The sequence below is a fragment of the Onychomys torridus genome, chromosome 21 (assembly GCF_903995425.1).
Source record: "Onychomys torridus chromosome 21, mOncTor1.1, whole genome shotgun sequence".
NCBI lineage: Eukaryota > Metazoa > Chordata > Mammalia > Rodentia > Cricetidae > Onychomys > Onychomys torridus.
The window spans coordinates 7,238,851-7,260,865 of record NC_050463.1 but is presented as its reverse complement, the minus strand read 5'-3'; the positions used below and the strand labels follow the sequence as shown (position 1 = coordinate 7,260,865).

The following is a 22,015-nucleotide window of genomic DNA, read 5'->3' as shown; positions in this document are numbered from 1 at the left end:
ATGTAACATTGAGAAGCATTTTCAAGATTAGTCAAACACACATCTGCATGAAGGGGGAGGGTGTTCTAGAGGAGGTGAACACCTTCTCTCGTGTGGACAGCCTCAAATCTCTGCTTGAGAGGAGAAGGAGGAAGCTCCCTGGCACAAACATGTTCTCTCTGTACTTGTCAGCCATCATGGCGGGAGCTGCTTGGCCCTGTCATTCCCACCATGATGGACTGAAACCCGTGAACAAAATATGTCTTTCCTTCTGAACATGTTTTGCTTAGACATCTTGTCACAAAAACAGGTCAAATGCACCCTCTAACCTTGTTTCCCAGGTATCGCTTCACTGCCTGTTTCATATAGCACTCCTCCGCACCTCCTTGCCTTTACCAAGATAACTGAAACTCTGGAAGGACCACTCACTCTCCTCCCTGTCCTCCTGCGACAGCTCTCGCCCTCCTCCTCAGAGAGTCCACTCTGCTCCCTCTTGCCAGTCCCTCCTTCCCAACCTTCTCTCTTGATCCGTGGCTCAGGTTTCTGACCCAGGACAGGGACTCACTCTTGACAGTTGCTGTCAAAGCCAAAGAGGCATTTCTGCAGACTGTCCAAGGTCATGAGGCTGATGTGCTCAAACATTTCCAGACGGATGCTGCCTTCTGTGGCCAGACGCTTCCACTTCGCCTTTAGAGAAGGAGACGAGGATGGGGCTAAGCCTTGGCTCCTGAACCCCTGCCCAAGCCGAAACATCAGGATAGACCTCTCTGCTAGAACCAGCTTCATGGTCTTCTGCCTCAGGTTCTACCTGACCCCAGAGAAGCCAGATTTGAATGGGAACAGAAGGTGGGACTGCAGGAAATGAAGATCCAGGGTTAGAAGTCAAGAGCTTTCAGTTAACTCTTCCACCTCTAGGTGTCCTTGGTCAGGCTGCTGCCCTCTTCAGGAGCAAGTAATCACCTTCAACTTGAACTTCTTTGTTGCCCCCTAAGCCATACTTCAATGTCTGCTCTACCACTCACACTCTCTTATGGCTTGGATGCTCTCCCTGACTCTGTGACCCTCAGATTCACCATCTACAATGTAACTGTCATAGTTGCCTCTGCCCCGGAGCAGTCCAGACATTACAACAGAGCACATAGATCCCAGAACTGGCATACAGTAGATGCTCAATAAATGTTAGCAGTAGTTATCACTGTCATTAGCACAGTAGTAAGTGACTATAGAAATGGCCCTAAGTATTCATAATTCTTCTATCATCAGCCTTTGCGATGAAATTTGGAGAGTAGTTTTACTGGGAGGTGGGGTCCAACTTCCCAGGTCTTCAATCTGAACTGAATTGGGAACTTGTTCTTTCCTAAAAAGCATTGTGAAAAAGACTCTATGCTGCTGGGGATGAAATGTAGCTTGGAAAGCCATGGAACATGCTGCCTTCCTTGTCTTGGAAATGTTATCTCCATTCTAGCAAAGTAGTGATTCCCTAAGGATGGTAAGGGATGAAGGGGAAGGCCTGGCTTGCCTACCAAGGCCAGTTTTGAACTGTTTTTTTCTCAATACCAATGATATAAACCAGGACCTTGCTCATTCTGGGATAGCTAGCTGGAACTGAAGACTTGACTGACCTTGAATTCACAATTCCTCTGCCTCAGTCCCCTCAGTACTGGAAATACAACTGCACATCACCATGCCCAGCTTTAAGCCAGTAAACTGAGACTGGTGTACTAAGCAAAAAAGACCTACAGTGTGATACTCAACATTAACATGTTGGCTTTCCAGAACTTCTGTAAGAGAAAGTAGTACTGGTTTTCTGTGAGCCCTGTCTACATGCTAGGAGCATAGCTCCATGGTGTTATTCTGACCACGTCTTAAGTTGTTATTATTCACATTTTAAATATGGAGAAACTGAGGATTGGAGATGAAAACTGATGTTCCCAAGACCACACAGCAGAAACACATCTTCAGACCACATCCATCTGAATCCACTCCCTTTTCTGCAATATTTTATGTGGGACCCTGAGTTTTAGGAACTCACGTGCATAATGTTCACGCTCTTGTTAAAAATTTTCACATAGGGCTTCAGGATGTCAAAGTGGAAGGTGGGCGTCAGCAGACGGCGATGGCGGCTCCACTTGTCACCAGAATTCAGGAAGAGCCCATCCCCTGGGAAACCACGACAGTGAGCAAAGGTGGAACCTTCCTCTGACCCCCAAGGTGTCTCCTGACCCTCACCTTGAGGTACTCACCCAGCCAGGGCTTCAGGAAGCCTAAGAAAGTCATGTCCTTGGGGGCCACCACAGCTGCCGTGAAGGAGGACAATCAGGGGCCATGGAGTGGGTGAAAGGTGACTTTGGGAAGGGTGGGGGCTCCCAGCCCCAGGGATGCCCACCTCCCCTCCAAACACAGGGTGTAGGAAAGGAACCAGGAAAAAGGAAGCAGGGAAGAGGAAGGAGGTGAGACCAGACCAGACCAGTCTGCAGCAGCAGAGAGAACAACGCTCAGGCTGGCAGGGAACAAGCATGTCCCAGCATGCCGTCACATGGCTGCCTCATGCCATGTCTTCACATCTGAGCAGCACAGCACTCTACAGGCCTCTGCAAAGACCTGGGACACATTGTCAATCGCAGCTCTCTGGCACATCCTGACACATCCTGGGATATATGACAGGGGCACATGTTATCATGACCTGCCATAAACACAACACACATGGTATTCCCTGGCATGACACAACATGGGTGTGTAACAGTCCGGCATCACCTAAATGTGCCCTTCAGATAATCCCAGATTGGCATTGAAATACGGCCCCTTTCGAGTCCAGATGGGACCTGGATAGGTCCCAGACCTCTAGTTCTCTCCTCTATGCCACACTAAGCATTAACTGCTCAGAATTAAGGGCGACTCTATTTTCAGAGCCATGTGCCCATGGAGAAGAGTTGCCTCTGCCCTCTCCAGCCATCAAGCAGCCCCAGAGCCACAGATACAGCTGACCTGTCTGGACTCTAGTGGACAGTCCCTGCAGTGCTCTGCATACCATCTCTGTCCCGAATCATCTCCTCCGGCTTGGAGTCCCTTCTGCCAAAGGTGGCTGGGGCAGCCATGACTCATTGAACTAAGCAGAGGAAACAGGGACGATTATCCATAACTTCATCTAGAATCACAGAATTTTCCCTGGTAGTTGAATGATTAGAAGCCATCTTTCCCAGCAAGAAGATAAGGTCCTCAAATAGGAAAATAGAAGATAAAGATTCCTGATTGCACTGTAAGGTAGCTAGACTAAACTGTACCTAAAGACCCCTCTAGTGGACATAACTCTTGTGGATGAGGAGATAGCTCAGTCAGTAAAATACTTGCTTTGCAAGCATTAAGAACACAAGTTTTGGGGCTGGAGAGATAGCTCAGAGGTTAAGAGCACTGACTGCTCTTCCAGAGGTCCTGAGTTCAATTCCCAGCAACCACATGGTGGCTAACAACCATCTGTAATAAGGTCTGGTGCCCTCTTCTTGCTGTATACATAATAAATAAATAAATCTTAAAAAATAAAAGAACACAAGTTTCATCCCAAGAGCCCATGTAAAAATGCCAGCAGGGTGGTGTCACTGCTGGGGAGGGAGAAACAAGGAGGATCCCTGAGGTTTAGCAAGACAGGATAGCAAGTCTAGCTTAACTGGTGAGCTCCAGCCAGTGAGGGACAAGATTGACAGTGGTCCTAGAAATGACAAGAAGGGTTGTCCTCTGTCCTCCACATACATGTACACATACACATACATATACACATGCATGTGGACCCACATATGCATATGCACAAACATAAACATTCATAAAAGAGAGTCTTTTTTTTCCCAATGCAAGCACACAACAGTCTTTTTATTTTCAGGTTCGAGCCTGAACTGCCACCCTATGCTCTTACACAGCAGATAGTAGAAGAATAAGGAGGCCTCCAGACCGCTGAAGAGTTTGGGATGAAGTTTCAGCAATGGTTTTAGTACACAGGGGCACCTACTGAAGGCTGCAGGTCTGGAACCCCACTCCAACTTAGAAAATTATCTTTTCCTGATGGGAAATTGGAGGGTCTTCTTTCTAGTTCTAGGGATGGAACCTAAAGCTTTGTTCTTGTTAGGTAAATGTTCTACCACTGAGCTACATCTCCAGTCAAGATGAAAAACAGAGAAAAGGCCAAAGATTAGGATCCTGGGAGAGATACCTGGGGCATGGAGCAGGGGGGCAACAAATGCAGGGTCAACAAGCCTCAGCACAGGGATGACAGGTCCCAGCCAACAGAGGTGGACATCTCGGAAGGTCTTGCCCATTTCAGTCACCAGCTGCATGCCTTCCTCGTTGTTCTGGATCTGAGGATGAAGAAAGCTGAGGCAGTCCTGGCAGGTGTATCAGATGCTCCTCACCCTTCTTACCCTCCTACTTGGGTTATTCATCTTTGATTCTTGCTAAGTCAACTAGGGTTTACTATGTGTGTTTCTTAGTGTATCCATGTTTCTATCTACATACCTTTCTCTGATGTGTCTCTCTCCTCATCTCTCTATTTTGTGATCTAAATATGGATAGTGGGTGAATGAATCAGTAGATGCATGAGTGGATAAATACATACATACATGCATGCATACATGGGATAAATGATATACAGATGTATAGATTAATATACGTGGGCCAAGAATGATAGCAGATAAGTAGATAGATAGATAGATAGATAGATAGATAGATAGATAGATAGATAGATAAACAGATAGACAGATAGATAGATAAAATAAATACATGATAGCTCATATAAGTAGGTGACATGGAAAGATTGACGTGTAACTGAAAAAGAAAATTACTAGCTAAATCTAAATGTATGACTGTGTATTTTTCTTTATTATAATTGTCTTTCTTATTTTTCTCTCCATTTCTTTCATCTGCTCACTCCCAGTGCTTGTTAGTTTTCTGACAACTTGACACAAGCCAGAGTCATCTGGGAAGAGGGAGCGTCAACTGAGAAAACACCTCTGTCAAATTGGCCTCTAGGCAAGTCAGGAAGCATTTCATTAATGATTGACATAGAAGGGCCTAGCCTTCTGTGTGTGGTGAACTGTTAGATAGATGGTCCTGAGAGGTGTAAGAAAGGCAATTGAACGTGAGCTTAGGGAACAAGCTGGTAAGCATCATTCCTCCATGGCTCTGCTTCAATTCCTGCCCAGACTTCCCTTCATGATGAGGATACTGTAAGATGAAATAAACCCTTCCATGTTGCTTTTGGTCATGATATTTTATCACAGCAACAGAGAAACAAACTAGAACATGCCCTCTTCCCTCCTCTTCCTTTCTCTTTGCCTCTGCTTTCTCTGTGCTCCAGTCGTCCCCCACCCCTGCCGTGTGTGTGTGTGTGTGTGTGTGTGTGTGTGTGTGTGTGTGTGTGTCCCTTTGTCTCTATGGGATTCTTCCTATATGATTCTTTTCATCTCCAACTTCCAATTCATCTTTATTTTTTACCCCCCTTCCTCCATCCTTCCCATTAGGAGTAAACTCACAGTTACTTTTATTCCACCCAATTCTCTCTCTCTCTCTCACTTGTCCCTGAACCAGAGCACAGCCCACTGACACCAGGTCTGGGCAGGCATCTCCCCAGTTCCACAGCAAAGAATCTTGAAGGTTTCCAAATCTTGGTTCCCTGCTCAGGAGAGATGTGAGCTTGGAAGTCATCTAAGGAGGGAACTGATGGGAAGCTCAGGAGCTGGACCCTGAGGTCAGAAGGCAGTTTGGGGGGGGGGGGGACAGGAATGAGAGGAGTCTGGCAGGGGACTGTGTGATGTCAGGAGAAGGCACAGAAAGACGACGGAGAGCTGGGGACACAAGTGAATAAGGATGTCATCCTGGAGCCTGTGATGATCTCCCTGGAAAGAGGGGACCTTGGCACAGCAGAGCGCTGTGGAGAGATGGATGAGGTGGGGTCAGGATTCAGCGACCTGGCAATCACAAGGAGCAGGTGGGGGAAAGCAGGCAGAGAATGAAATGACTCATGGGATGGCAGGGCAAGCAGTCAGGAGATTTAGTACAGAAGGCATCATATTGGAGGCAGACGGACGGGAGCAAAGACATCACCTGTGAAAAACATATCAGAAAACTCGGGTGGGTGCGCTCATCAAAGGTGATGATGGGAGTCTGGGCTAATGTGGTGATGAGAGAGCGGCTAGAAGAAGGCTGCTGCATTGGAGAGAAGAAAGAGGTCCTGAGGGCACCAGTGAGGAGAGGAAGTGAGAAGAGAAGCTGGAAGGAAATGAGGGTGGTGGTGACAATGGCACTGGTGGTGGAGCCTTGCAGGTGACATCCATAGAAATACAAGGTGTGGCTCTAGCAATAAGGAGCCAGCGCAGCATGGAGCAAGGGGCACTGGGGATGACAGGAGGGTGCTGAGTTGGAGGCCCTCTCAGCCTCTAGTCTGTGTGAAAGGCAAGAGAGGTCCCTAATAAAAAAGGAAAGGCCCTTCTGGGCTGTGATGCTGTGATAGAGTGAGTCCCTGGCACACTCAAGACACTGGGTGTTATATTCTGGCACTACAGATGTTAAAAACTCCTAAACTTTGACCCAAAATGGACATTAGAGTCAGCTGATAAACCTTGAGAGCAGATGACAAAACAAGAGAGGATCAAGTCCAAGCAGCTGGAGGAGTGACAGTGTACTCATCTCTCCTGCCCCACGGAGCCCCTGTAGGTGGAGGTCGGGAAGGCCGCTCATTTCAATAGCGCAAGTAACAGCCCAGAGAGGTCAAGGAGGGCCCAGACTTCCGACATGCTACAGGGAGACCTCAAATCCAGCAGCAGAAACTGAAGGGATCGAGGATGTCCCTGTCCTGTGCAGTCCGCTCTGCGAGCTCCTGAGTAGGACAGACTTGCACAGATAAGGGCAAGAGACCTCAGACCATGAGTCCCGGTGGGAATGTGATGCAAAGCAGGCTTGGAGCGGCAAAGAAAAACAAACAAAAGGAAGGTTTCAGAGCACAGGAGTGTGATTGCCAGAAGTGGATGGGCTGGCACAGTGAGGGGAGAGGGGCTCCCTCACTTCACTGCTGTCCTGCGCCCCAGCCTTTTCCTGCCCCCCACCCCTGATCCCCATTCTTCATGTCTGTTTATTATCAGATATCTCCCATCCTCCTGACATTCTCACCGTGCCCAGATGACCCAAAAACCAGTTCCGCTTAGGGGCCTGAGGGAAGCATCTGAGGCGGGCGCATTTCTCATAGAAGGAGTAAGCCCAGGCCAGAATTCTCGCCACCAGCCAGGAAGCCCCGAAGAGCAGCAGAAGATGCCATGAGGAGGCCAGCACTTGGCCCAGGCCCAGCCAGGGCAGGTTCCATGACTGCATCCTGCGGGTAGATGAACACAGGTGAGATTCCCAGGCCCCAGAGAGCAAGCGGGGTCTGTGCACAATCACTCTAAAGCTGTGAGCTGTGACTTTGTGGATTAGGAGCTCAGCAGGGATGGGGGCGGAGACTTGGGGCCTTTCTGGGAGAGCAGAGGGAAAGCAGGACCGAACAAGATGGGGAGGGACTAACGCAGGGTAACTGCTTAGCATCTAAAGTGGACCAGCACGAAGCTCAGGCTCAGTTGCCTAGAAACCACTGATCTGCTGGCCCAGCCAGCTCCACAGAGCCACCCAAGTTGTGACAGAGCTGTTTTTTGTCCAGAGCCAGGACCCTCCCTGCCAGCCCCCAGCCTGGTACCTTCTCTCAGGAGCAGCTTGTGCCGGAGGGCCTCTCCTCTCCTCTCCTCTCCTCTCCTCTCCTCTCCTCTCCTCTGGAACTTATTTGTCCGCTCTTTGTGACCCACAGTAGCTGTGTGGATGGCTAGACTGAATGAATCAACCCCTCCCGGGGTCAGCTGCTTACACACACACACACACACACACACACACACACACACACACACACGCCCCTGAGATGTCAATCTGGGTTCGACTCGGGCTGGACTCTGACCCGGTAAATACTCAGCAGTCCTCGGAAACCTTGCAAAGTGGGCTTCTGTTTGCCAGGAAAAGCCGTTGCATTCTTATCGCTTCCACAGCCCCCGCCACCCACCCCCACGCCCACCCCCCGTCTGTCCCGTGTCCGTCGTCTCCCCCCACCACACACACACACCCGCCACCCGGTCCAGAGAAGGCATCCAGTTCATGATTAACTCAAGCAAGCTTCCAGCCTATCCGAGCCCCCACACTAGTTCTCAGGCTGCTGCAGCTAACCTGTCCTCTGCAGCAAAATAACCCTATACCTGCAGGACTCTCGCACCATTTTTGCTGTCTTCTCTTGCCTAGCTGGGAAAACATACCTGGAGGATAAGAAGAAGTCAGAGTTCAAAACAGAAGCATGGAGGGGAAGGGTCCAAGTGAAGAAGGCCAAAAGCAGACAAGTGTGCAAGCAGGCAAGACAGTCAGGAGCAGCTGTCTTCCCAGCAGGGGAGTTTAGCATTATCATTCAAGGATACACATTTTGTCCAGAAACTGTCCTGGATTTGCTGTTGTGAGTTGGACTTATCAGCCACTGAAATCTCCCATGGCCATGTTTCCTATTTCTTAGACAAGAAACTAGGTCCTTGAGGAACTTCAACAGAACCCCCCCTCCAAAAAAAATAGGGCATAAAGAACAATGGGTGGGCCAGCTCAAGGCCCTGAAACAGGGTGTAAAGAGAACGGTGGCACAATGCATAGAAGGTCAGTGGTCAGTGGCCAGCCCCTGATGGGTCAGTCCAGGGCCCAAACCAGACTTAAGGACAGTAGAGCCTAGTGGTCCATGATTGGGAGGCCAGACTAGAGCAACTCCGTGACTTCCTTTCCACGGGAGCTTGCTCAGAGTGTGTTCCCCTTCCTACCAGTCAGTTTTCAAGCTCAGGAGTATTTACACCTATACACATGTTTTAATATTTTACACAACTATTTCTGTAAGAAACTGATATCAGCTCGGGACCCCCAAGACCAGGTTCTCAGCACAAAGGAAATTTATTCACCCAAGAGGGACAGAGGGCAGGGAATAAGAGACAAAGACAGGAGACAGGGGATGAGGGAGAAGGGGGAGGGGGAAGGGACATTTGTCCTAGAAGGCATAGGACTGCCTCTGGATAGAGAGGAGACAGATGTGGTAAGATGAGGTGTTTAATTTTAACTGGGCATGTTAATTAGGTGAGCCAAAGGGGGCTTTGGATTGCTAGACTTCAATACTTTGATAGCTGGAACTTGGTGGTGTAATGTCAATCCCAATGGCAAGAATAAGACCACTACCATAGTTTAAAGTCAAATTTGAAGCAAGCTTTTGTTATGCCCAGATCTTGGTGACCCCCAAAAAACCACCACAGAGGCCAAATCCCATATGTAAAAGCAAAGAGCCTTTATTTCAAGCTCCAAGCTTCAACTGTCTGTCTGATGCAGAGGTGAGAGCAGAGTGCCCCAGGGCCAGGCAAGGTAGGCTGGGGTGAAGGGATTTCCAGGGTTCAGGACCTTGACTGACTGGTATTTGTCTTGGAATGTCAGATATTTCCCCTTAGATGCTAGCCCTCCCTGGCTGGGGTCAGCTTATGGTTTTTCCTGGGTCTGGGTGTTGCCCAGTAATCCTGTCACAGAAGCTGTGTCTGGGCCTCTAAGCCTGTCATGGCAGCTGTGTGGTCAAGCTGTTTTGAGCCCCCCACATTCCCCCCTTCACAAGTACCAATGACAGGACTCTACCATGAGTCCTAAGTGTCCAAGGGTTAAAGGGTATTGGGACCTAAGAACCATTAGCTAACAGATTTTTTTTCCCTAGGGCAGCAACATCTGTATCTATTGCCATTCTTAAAGCCTTGTAGTTCTGATCTTTGAGTATAACCAGATTATAATCCTGAATGATTTATATAGAAATAATAATTTCTTAAGGTCACATCATACCTCTTTGGTTCTGCACAAAGAAGGTCAAGTGTCTTATCTTATTGCAGAACCATTTTAGTTAATAAACTTGTCAATTAACAACTCTGAACCTATCTTCTTGGTATGTCACTGGGCAGTATAGTTGGCCACTTTGTCCCCTGTGCCAGAGAGTTTCCTTTTGACCCAACATGTCAGTCTATTTTGGGCAGGGAACATGGGATGACATATTCTCTTCTGGAACTGCCTCAAGGTGACACTGGGGCACCATTGTCAGGGCCCCAAAAGGCTGAGAGGCCAGGCAAAGGCTGGGCAATGGGGCATCTGTCAGAAGCATGTGGCTATCTGACTAAGCTGCAGACACGAATAATCACATTGGCTGGGCTGGTCCACGCCAGCTTTCAGCAAGTCCAGAGCTCACAGTTGTCCGGAGCAGTGTAGTCAGGAACTGAAGCTTGCAGGTGTCTGCCAGCCAAGTGGAAGTCTGTTGAGACAAACTTAAACCAGGAACAGAAGTTAAAATTTATGAACTTATTTGGAACTTTTAGGCCTATAGTCTTAGTAATTGGGAAGGGCAGGAGTCTCAAAACCAGGAGAGAGAAAAATACCATCCTTAGGAATAGACAAGTGGGGAAAATTTAAGCTGTACCTATTTGAAGTCCCTCCAACCTCTGAAGTGGATCCAAGTTTTAGGATTCTTTTAATCCTCCAAGGCCTCTATGGAATACCTTATAAAATGACATGAGCGGGCGGTGGTGGCGCACGCCTTTAATCCGAGCACTCAGGAGGCAGAGCCAGGCGGATCTCTGTGAGTCCAAGACCTGCCTGGTCTATAGAGCGAGATCCAGGACAGGCACCAAAACTACACAAAGAAACTCTGTCTCAAAAAAAAAAAAAAAACAAACAAAAACAAAAAATGACATGAAAGTTTTAGATAATTAGTATTACCAATCTGTACTGAAGTCCGTATCATGGACAAAGCAGGTGATGAGTATCTGTAACATAGCAGAAGTGGACTCATACCATTGAGTCCTAGCAAGACTACAGATCTGGGTTAAAAGCACATGCATTTTCTTTCTGTCCAGAGAGCCAAGTATAAATTGGACAGAGATTTTTTTTTTTTGGCCTAATGAAAAGCACTTTTAAGTTTTTATTTATATGACAACCATATAAATCTAAAATGTTGAGCTTATGACAGAACAGTAGGTAGTCACTGCCCTACCAGCTTATCAGAACTCTATTAAATGTTAAGCTATGAAATTTTATATCATAAAAGAGGAAAGCAATCCAAAATATTTTTATAATTTAAGTCATTTATTTATTATCTTAAATAATTTTCTTAGATCCTCAAAACTTATATGCTTTCATATCCTCAGAACTTTATATATCTTAAAACATTCTTAGACCCTCAAAACTTGCATAGACTTTCATATCCTCAGACCTCTTTTAGACCCATATTTAAACCTTTATGACTTATTTAAACTTTTATATCTTAGAACATTTTCTTAAAAATGAGCTAACAATGCCGGGCCTTGGTGGCACATACCTTTAATGCCAGCACTCGGAGGCAGAGGCAGGCAGATCTTTGTGAGTCCGAGGCCAGCCTGGTCTACAAAGCAAGTTCCAGGAAAGGCACAAAGCTACACAGAGAAACCCTGTCTCGAAAAAGCAAAAATAAAAAAAAGAGTAACAAGCTGGCTATATCCTGGTTGTCTGATGCTACCGAGCTGACAAAGTTATAGCTAGCCTAGCCATCAATACTATCAGAGCTCTGAGAAGGATAAATTATACCTGAGTGCAGACTGAGCAGCTTCTGAATCTATTAAAAATGACAGACCAGTCCATATCCAGCTCTCCATAGTGTTGGAGGCAGAAGTATCAGAACAACATCAATCTTCAGCCACCAGGCCCATAAGGAGAGTTTTTCCTATAGAAGAAGGACATGAGGAAGACTGATCTTACTTTGTCTGGGCAGAAGGGGTGTAATCAATTCTCCAGTGTCCTGCTGCTTGTCCATAGTCTGGGCTGGGTCCTGGCAGCAGGTGTTGCATCAGGGAATCTTGCATGGGGGTCAGCATAGGCATAATCTAGGCAGAGACATTGTGGTGTCCCATATATAATCTTCTTTGGAGACCTTGGATCACTGTTAGGATCTAGAAGTCTGTCTGATATAATAAGCTTTTAGATCAACATATTCTGCAGATCTCTCTTATATTTGAGGGCTGTCCAAGGATATCTGATAGACAAACTTTGTTTCTAGTTATTTGTTTCAAGCTCAACCCTGAAAATATATACAAGGGACTAAGTAAAGTTTATCCCTGTAACTAATTACATTAGTACTTAGCATGACTATAATTAAAGAACTTGATTATTTATAAGATGACTATTTACTTCTGTTCTCTAACAGTCTACAATAAGCCTTAAAAACAATGATTTCAAATTAAAGCTCTTCTAGTATCAAATATGGGTTCAGTAAAGAAACCAAAACAATAAAAAAAAAAAAAGAAAGAAACCAAAACAAAATAGCCATATGTTAATGGAAGGGCCATAAATTCCTTTTACCAGAAATAAGGAAGGTGACTTCTTTTTCTGCAATCAGGAACTTTTTCCAAACCCCTGAGGGAATGGGAGCTTTATCTAAACGCCTGACTTTGGGAAAATGACTTTGTAGTTTTATCTCTGTTAAGTATGAGCTTTAAAAAATAATTTCTCCACTGAAACTCCTTCTGCTATCAATATAAAATATTTATATGACTTGGTTTATCCAAATACCATAAGCTTAATAAATTCAGCAAAGACAGAAAGGGTAGACATACATTCTTAAGCCTGAATAGTCCTTGAGTACAGAGAAACATTCTCTAAACCACTAGTTTTCAACTTTCTCAATGCTTTGACCTTTCAATACAGTTCCCCATGTTGTGGTGACCCCCCATTACAAAATTTTTCCCATTGCTATTTTATAACTGCAGTCTTGCCATTGTTATGAATCTCAAGGCAAATATCTGACATACAGGTAGTCCTAGGCTACCTCTGTAAAAAAGGTTTTTTTTAACCCCCAAAGGGTCAAGACTCATAGAATCAGAGACTGTTCCAAGCCCTTTGCCAGACTGCTTAGGTCATTGCCTTGCTGTGTCACAAGAAATGAACATCCCAGTTTCTGGTTAGCATTTGGTGCTTATGGCTGTGACTCTAATTTTTAGCCTTTTATTTTAAGTCCAAATATTAACAATATAGAACATTTTATAAACTTAAAATGTCCCATAGCTTTATAAATTTAAATATTTTAAAAACTGTTCTTAAAAAGGTTTAAAATCTCTCAAATGTCTTCTTGCAATGTCAAAAATAAAGCACCCTCTTTTACTTTAAGAGGGAGAAAACACAATCTGTGTAAGGCAAAACCAAGCTCCAAAGTGCAAACAATCCTAAAGTTCAGTATCTGGGATTCATTCACAATCCTTTTGACTCTTTTATTTAGAGGCTTGGATCATTTCTTTGGCCCTACCCTTTGATAGAGATTACATGTCCACATGGTTGGGCTTGCCCGGCGGACCGCCTAACTATTTCCAGTTCAGAATAGCCATCTCCAGGTCAGACATCTCGAGGGACCGGGACTCTGTGGCCTTACGTGGTTGCGTACGCGCATGCGTGGAGTACCCACAGGAGTTCCTGTACGCATGCGCGGCCCAACCTTTAAAAAGCCTGTGCCATCTTGCATGAGTCTCTCAGTCTCTCTCCCCCACCACGTGTGTTTCACACAGGCCTGTCACCTCTATCCTCTTTAATAAAACTCTTCTGTGGTCTTGTCGTGTTCGGGATGTGTTCCTAGCGCCAAAATAAATACTAACACCCTTGGCAGTATATACATAGCCTGCCTTCTAGATCTCAGCCTGCTCCATTTCACTGTGGCTGGTGCTTCTGGTGATGATCGCCTGGGTGATTCTTATATTACAAAGTTTAGCTGCCACAGCAAGGCACATTCTTGTGTATAAAAGCATTGAGGTGCAGCTTTAGTTTTATCAAATACCTTCCTTACCTATGAAACACATGTAAACATCTATTTAAATTCTCTAGAAGCTTGCTGTTGAACACTTGGCAAAGACTTAAGTACTTAGATGTAAATCTCTAAGTTAACTTTTGTTAATCTGAATAGATCTTTTTAACCTTAGTAAAAGTCAGCTTTTATCATGATTAGATCACCAGCCACGATGGAGGAAAGCCACATGTTTGCTGTTTAAAGCATGTTTTCCTAAACAAAATTACATGCATATATATGCACAGTTGGATCCAAGTTACATACACATACACACAGAGTTAAAGCTAGCTTATTTTTAATTAATTTATTTATTTTTCTATTATCAGCTTGATACACTATAAATTCTTATCCTAATAGTGAAAAGTTTGATTGAGGCTTGCCCAGTAATTGAGTAAAACCAAAACTTATTATAAGCCACAGTCATCCTAAGGGACCCCCAGCTATATATATAGCCTCCCTGGTTCTGTGGGTTGCAGTCTGATTGTTCTTTGCTTTATATCTAGAATCTACTTATGAGTGAGTACATACCATGTTTGTCTTTCTGGGTTTTGGGTTACCTCACTCAAGATGATATTTTCTAGTTCCATCCATGTGCCTGAAAATTTCATGCTGTCATTGTTTTTCTCTGCTGAGTAGTACTCCATTGTGTATATGTACCACATTTTCTTAATCCATTCTTCAGTTGACAGGCATCTAAGTTGTTCCCAGGTTCTGGCTATTACAAATAGTGCTGCTATGAACATAGTTGAGCATGTATCTTTGTGGTATGATGGAGCATTCCTTGGGTATATGCACAAGAGTGGTATGGCTGGGTCTTGAAGTAGATCGATTTCCAATTTTCTGAGAAACCGCCATACTGATTTCCACAATGGTTGTACAAGTTTGCATTCCCACCAATAGTGGAGGAGTGTTCCCTTTACTCTGCATCCTCTCCAACATTGACTGTCGTTAGTATTTTTGATCATAGCCATTCTGATGGGTGTAAGGTGGTAATCTCAGAGTAGTTTTGATTTGCATTTCTCTGATGATTAAGGATGTTGAGCATTTCTTTAAATGTCTTTCAGCCATTTGTGATTCTTCTTTTGGGAATTCTCTGTTTAGCTCTTTAGCCCATTTTTTAATTGAATTGTTCAGTATTTTGATGTCTAGTTTCTTGAGTTCTTTATATACTGTGGAGATCAATCCTCTGTCAGATGTGGGGTTGTTGAAGATCTTTTCCCATTCTGTAGGCTGTGTTTTTGTCTTATTGACCGCGTCTTTTGCCCTACAAAAGCTTCTCAGTTTCAAGAGGTCCCATTTATTAATTGTTGTGCTCAGGATCTGTGCTGTTCTTGTTATCTTTAGGAAGTGATCTCTGGTGCCAATGCGTTCAAGAGTACTTCCTACTTTCTCTTCTATTAAGTTTAGTGTAACTGGATTTATATTGAGATCTTTGATCCACTTGGACTTGAGTTTTGTGCATGGTGACAGATATGGATCTATTTGTAATCTTTTACATATTGACATCCAGTTATGCCAGCAGCATTAGTTGAAGATACTTTCTTTTTTCCATTGCATAGTTTTGGCTTCTTTGTCAAAAATCAGGTGTTCGTATGTGTGTGCATGGATTAATGTTAGGGTCTTCAATTCGATTCCATTGGTCAGTATGTTAGCTTTTATGCCAGTACCAAGCTGTTTTTTTTACTATAGCTTTATAGTAGAGTGTGAGGTCAGGGATAGTGATGCCTCCAGAGGTTGCTTTATTATACAGGATTCTTTTAGCTATCCCGGGTCTTTTGTTTTTCCATATGAAGTTGAGTATTTTTCTTTCCAAGTTTGTAAAGAATTGTGTTGGGATTTTTATGGGGATTTCATTGAATCTGTAGATGCTTTTGGTAAGATTGCCATTTTTACTATATTAATCCTACCTATCCATGATCATGGGAGATCCTTCCATTTTCTGATATCTTCTTCAATTTCTTTCTTTAGAGATTTAAAGTTCTTATCAAAAACTCCTGGGTGAGTTTGTTTCTTTTTGTTCTAGAGCTTTCAGTTGTGCTGTTAAGTCATTGGTATGAGATTTCTCCATCTTCTTCATGTGAGCATTCAGAGACATGAATTTTCCTCTTAGCGCTGCTTTCATAGTGTCCCTTAAGTTTGGGTATGTTGTACTTTCATTTTCATTGAATTCTAAGAAATCTTTAATTTCTTTCTTTATTTCTTCCTTGACCCATTGATGATTCAGGTGGGCATTATTCAGTTTCCATGGGATTGTAGGCTTTCCATAATATTTGTTGTTGTTGAAATCTAACTTTAAGGCATAGTGGTCTGGTAAGATAAAGGAGGTTATTCCAACGTTTTTTTATCTGTTGAGATTTGTTTTGTGACCAAGCATGTGGTCAATTTTTGAGAAGGTTCCATGGGGTGCTGAGAAGAAGGTATATTCTTTTGTGTTAGGATGGAATGTTCTGTAGATATTTATTGAGTCCATTTGAGTCATAATATCTGTTAGGTCCTTTATTTCTTTGTTAAGTTTCAGTCTGGTAGACCTGTCTTTTGGTGAGAGTGGTGTGTTGAAATCTCCCACTACTAAAGTATGGGATTTGATGTGTGTTTTAAGCTTTAGTAACGTTTCTTTTATGAACGTGGGTGCCTTTGTATTTGGGGCATAAATGTTCAGAATCGAGACTTCATCTTGGTGGATTTTTCCTGTGATAAATATGTAATGTCCATCCTGATCTCTTTCGATTGATTTTAGTTTGAAGTCTATTTTGTTAGGTATTAGAATAGCTATACCAGCTTGCTTCTTAGGTCCATTTACTTGGAAAGCCTTTTCCCAGCCCTTTACTCTGAGGTAGTGTCTGTCTTTGAAGTTAATATGTGTTTCTTGTATGCAACAGAAGGATGGATCCTGTTTTCTTATCCATTCTGTTAGTCTGTGCCTTTTTATAGGTGAGTTGAGACTATTGATATTGATGGATATTAATGACCAGTGACTGTTAATTCCTGTTATTTTTTGTGGTTGTGTTGCATTTTCTTTCTTTGGTGTTTGTTGGTGTGGAATTGTCTATTGCCTGTGTTTTCATGGGTGTGTTTAACTTCTTTAGGTTGGATGTTTTCTTTTAGTGCTTTCTGTAGGCTGGATTTGTGGATAGGTATTATTTAAAGCTGGTTTTACCATGGTTTTATCATAATACTCCGTCTATGGTGATTGAGAGTTTTACTGGGTATAACAGTCTAGGTAGGCATCCGTGGTCTCTTAGTGTCTGCATAACATTTGTCCAGGACCTTCTAGCTTTCTTAGTCTCTATTGAGAAGTCTGGTGTTATTCTGATATGTCTGCCTTTATATGTTACTTGGTCTTTTTCCTTTGCAGCTCTTAATATTTTTTCTTTGTTCTGTATGTTTAGTGTTTTGATTATTATGTGGCGAGGGGACTTTTTTTTTTTTTTTTTTTTTTTGATCTAGCCTATTTGGTGTTCTGTAAGCTTCTTGTATCTTCATAGGTATTTCTTTCTTTAGGTTAGGAAAGTTTTCTTCTATTATTTTGTTGAATATATTTTCTGTGCCTTTGAGTTAATATTCTTCTCCTTCTTCTATCCCTATTATTCTTAGGTTTGGTCTCCCAAATTTCCTGAGTGTTTTATGTTATGACTTTTTTGTCTTTAGTGTTTTCTTTGACTGATGAACCTATTTTCTCTCTTGTGTCTTCATTGTCAGAGATTCTCTGTTCCATCTCTTGCATTCGGTTGGTTATGCTTGCTTCTGTAATTCCTGTTCATCTAGTCAGGATTTCTATTTCCAGCATTCCCTCAGTTTGTGTTTTCTTTATTGTCTCAATTTCAATTTTCAAATCTTGAATTGTTTCCTTCATCTGTTTAATTACTTTTTCTTAGCTTTCTTTGATTTCTCCCAATTTTTTGTTTGTTTTTTTCTCCATTTCTTTAAGGGAATTTTTTATTTCCTCTTTAATGGAGTCCAATCGCTGTTTGTGGGTTCTGTCTCAGGGAGCAGTTGTTCCCAGTTGGTGCAGGGTGTGCTTATGATTTCAGTGGTTGTTAGGTTCGTAGGAGTTGGTTTTTTGTTTTTGTTTGGTTGGTTTGTTTTTTGTTTGTTTGTTTGTTTTTGTTTTTTGGTGGGGGTGCAGGGAAAGGTAGCTGTCTGGTCCCTGGGACTCCAATGTGTAGGGCCTAGAGACCTGATCTGCCGGTGTGGAGATGGGGGCTTACCTGTTCCCTGTTGGTCTAGTGTAGGCTTATGATTCTGGTGATCTGGTTTGGTGGCTGGGTAGTGCCTTCTTTTGTGTTCTCAGGTCACATTTTGCTCATATGTCAACTCCTCAGCTGATCTTGTTTCCTCAGACTGCAGACTGTAGGCTTCTGAATCCTCTCCTGAATGTATCTTAGCTGAGCAGGTTGTTTAGTAGGGTAATCTCACCAACACTTCCAAGTTGTTGGGTTTCACAGGATTGGCAGCTGGGCCCTGGGTTAGCCTCAGACAGAGTGTTCGGATCCGTTCTGGTCACGGGTCACAGAGATGGCTCCTTCCCCGGGTGCTGGGGTTAAAGGCATCCCTGTTCCAGGTTCTTATTCTCCTTTTTTTCATTAACTCCACAGCGTGTAATAGCTCAGTTTCTGGTCTTTATTAAGACCGTGTCTCTGCCACTGCTCCACCTGCCTCTGCCACCTAAAGCTAGCTTCTATTCATGCATACAGAGTTAAATCCAAGTCACATAGGTGTTCACATACATACACGTACATATCTCTATTTTTTAACATAAATATTTTGCAGAATCAGCTATTTTTAAAATGAAAGCCAACCAGAATTAACCTAATATGGTCAAATTTCAAATTCAGTATTTGCAGGTATGAGAAATCATAACATTGTTCACATCCTCTTTGGCCTTCAACAACCTTCTGTGTATCTTCATTCCATTCCTTTGATTCCTCAGACATTTATTTTTGACAAATTCATCTTTTTCTTTCCTTCTCTTTATTATTCCAGTCTCCTACCTTCTCTCTTATTTTTTAAACATAGAAACTTTCATCAAAGTTTCTTGTGGTTCCTTCCCCCTCAGTAGTGCAGGATATATTGTATGACTACAATCTTTTAAACAAGAACAAAAATACATGCATATACCATAACAAGAATAACTCTAAATTTGCATCAACACTGTACCAGCGTGAAACATTTGAAACTAGCAGCAGGTTTTTTTGTTCTCCTCCTCCTCCTCCTCCTCCTCCTCCTCCTCCTCCTCCTCCTTCTTCTTCTTCTTCTTCTTCTTCTTCTTCTTCTTCTTCTTTCTTTTTTAACCAATAACAATTTATAACCAATCCCTCTAAATGATGACAATTATTTATAATCTATTAGTTCTGACACTGATCAAAGCATCCCTGGCTACAGCATTATAACACAGCCGCCACAGCTTAGCAACCATAGGCAGTGACACTCCATTCCACCCTCAGAACCAACCCTTGGTCAGGTTTGGCAGGCAGCTCCCAGGGCAGGTTTTGGGAGCCCCACCCATCAGCATGGGACGGGGAGGTGTGCCCCATGGGGACAAGAGGTTGTTATAAACCTCAGATTCTCAAGTGCATGAGAGTGGCAGACTGGAAGTGACTCCATGCCCCAGCCAGGCCCCTCCAGGTGGGGGCTCCTGTAGGACACACCTTGGCTGTGACCCCAGAGACTGATATTTGTCTAGGGGTGTAGGGAATGCCAGGTATTTCCCTTTAGATGCTGGCCATCCCTGGCTGGGGTCAGCTTATGGCTTTTCCTGGGTCTGGGTGTTGCCTGCCAGTAATCCTGTCACAGAAGCTGTGTCTGGGCCTCTAAGCCTGTCATGGCAGCTGTGTAGTCTAGTTGTTTTGAGCCCCCCACAGCTTTAATTAAATACTGGACAGGTAGATGGGCTCTGGCCAGGTCTATACCCAGGTTCCTGGGAAATGGCCCAGAATCAAGTATGGCAAGGACTTAAGAAGGAAAACCCACAATTCATTGCATTTCCCATTAAATCCAACCAGGGGCAAGTATGGTGATATTTTATTTGTGCTGAAATGTGATTTTATTTGTATGTTAATAAATAAAAGTGTCTGGGGGTCAGAGCTAATAGCAAGCCATAACAGAAGTCTGAAAGTGGTAGCAAATGCCCTTAATCCCAATCACATGACAGGCAGATCTCTGTGTGTTCAAGGACACCACCAGCATAGAGATGCACGTCTTTAATCTCAATACCAACCATAGAAGACCTGGAGGTCTGTATAGACATGCAGTGATGAGGAGGTCATGTGGTTGGGTTTACAAGTAATCAGAAGGCAGAACAGAAAGTCAATAAAAAGACAGATACACAGGAAGTAGGTCTCTTTCTCTGGGGAAGGACAGCAGCGGCAATGGGTGGTAAGAAGGCAGTTTTGGTCTCAGCTCTTAGCTACTGCTCTGACCTCTTAAGCTCTTAACTCTGCATTTGGCTCTGTGTTTCTTATTTAATAAGACCGTTACATCTCCAGACAAGCATATATCCCAGCATATTTCCTGCCTACGTACCTCCTGCCCACATGTGATCAAGCACAGCTGGTTCAGACGAGTCATATAAACTTGTTTAGGATCGTGAAAACATGTGGCCTCCAGCATTTCAGGAAGTATCTGTCCTTGGGCAAGGGGCTTGAAGATCAGAGGCATTTTTGTTTCATGGATTTCTTAGGCATAGTAATTGAAACTTAAATGAAACTTTGGCTCTCACACCTGCTCATTTTCTAAGAGTATGTTCTTGCTTCCTTCCTTGCTCTGATTAAATCCCTGAGTATTTTCTAGGACACCATGTTTCAACCAAATCCTCTTTCCACACAGAAACTGATACTGCTGCTAGAGTCAAGACCAGAAGAAATCAGAGACCTCCTCAGGACATTGTGACTACTTGGAAGGACCTGAATTTCACAGTCAGGAAGAAGCATGCTCTGAAAAAACATCTGTCTGAAGCCCTACCCAGGCTTTTGGGGCCGTATAGACTTTGGTCTTGCCTACTCCATAAGCACAGGTGCCAGTTTCTAAAATTAACTTGTTAAGCTACAAATAAGCAGGGATTACACCTATAATCAGGCCATTTGGGAAGTTGGTGCAAGAGGACTATGAACCAAGGCCAACCTAGGCTACATATGATAAGAAAAATGCATGACATATAGCATAATTTGATCTTCAGATAAATATACATAGACCCGGATATAATGGTCATAATGCTCAGTCATCACTGTTATCTTGGCTGTATCTGGAATCACCATGGAAGCAGACTTCTGGCAGTGCCCATAAGAGTCATTCTGAAAGGCTGAACCAAGAGCAAAGACCCACCCTGAATGTGGACAACTTCATCACCAGGACTGTCTCTCCTGGCTAAATAAAAACAAGGAAATGAGCTGAGTACCACACAGAATCTCTTGCTTCCTGACCTATGATATCATGTGACCAGCCACTGCATGCTCTTGCCACCATGACTTCCCATCATGATGGACTGGACCCTTCACCTGTGAGCTACAGGAATCTCTTCCTTCCTTAACTTACTTTTCCAGGTATTTAATCAGTGAGAAGAGAAAAGTAACTAACACAGGAAATTTGTATGAGGAATGAGGTCATTGGTCTGATAACCTGACCTTGTTAGGAGGAATTTGGGGCTTATTTGCTGAAGGAACATTGGAAGAGTTTGAAATTCTGTGTTATAAAATCCCTAGATTACTTATAAGCAGAACTAAATGGGATATTCTGATTGTGATAGCTAACATTATAAGCTTAAATTGCTTGAGAGATCTATAAAACAAAAGCACCTCTAACCTGGAAGCTCCACTTGCCTTCCTGGAATGCTGGAGGCTGTTGTTCATATAAGATAACAAACCATGTATTTTTGCTTCTGTGAATGAGTTTGGTTGTTCCAGTTGTGCAGGATGTGTGTGTGATCACATGTAGACTGGAAATACATCAGGATGTGTGCTTGCCTCTGATTGCTCAGAGATAGGAAGTGCTCAGCCTTGTGAGTTTTGCCTTTTTAAGTCCCAGATTTAATGAAATGTAAGTTAATGTAATGATTAATGTAATTCAGCACAATACTCTGAGCATGAGTCTCAGGTATGGACCTGGCCAATGTTTAATAAAGTCTCTTATTTGTTAAAATTA

General features: G+C 43.6%; 1 protein-coding gene and 1 long non-coding RNA gene across 5 annotated transcripts in view; one reads left to right on the top strand and one right to left on the bottom strand.

Moving 5' to 3' along the window:
* The window catches only part of LOC118571727 (cytochrome P450 4F5-like), a 15,768-nt gene extending 7,930 nt beyond the window's left edge, over positions 1-7,838 (bottom strand). The window contains exons 1-6 of one of the 4 annotated variants that reach the window (XM_036170963.1): positions 7,685-7,838; positions 7,129-7,327; positions 4,178-4,322; positions 2,223-2,276; positions 2,012-2,139; positions 545-666 (exon numbers count right to left, since the gene is read on the bottom strand). In XM_036170963.1, the coding sequence (XP_036026856.1) occupies positions 545-666; positions 2,012-2,139; positions 2,223-2,276; positions 4,178-4,322; positions 7,129-7,326 (647 nt within the window). In that variant the 5' untranslated portion in view covers position 7,327; positions 7,685-7,838. Of the gene's footprint in view, positions 1-544; positions 667-2,011; positions 2,140-2,222; positions 3,086-4,177; positions 4,323-7,128; positions 7,438-7,684 lie in introns of those variants that run through there. The other 3 variants (XM_036170962.1, XM_036170966.1, XM_036170965.1) reach the window with 3 other exon arrangements.
* LOC118571728 lies at positions 6,806-22,015 on the top strand. Its single transcript, XR_004943390.1, has 2 exons — positions 6,806-7,347; positions 20,705-22,015. It is a non-coding gene; the product is annotated as an uncharacterized LOC118571728 (long non-coding RNA).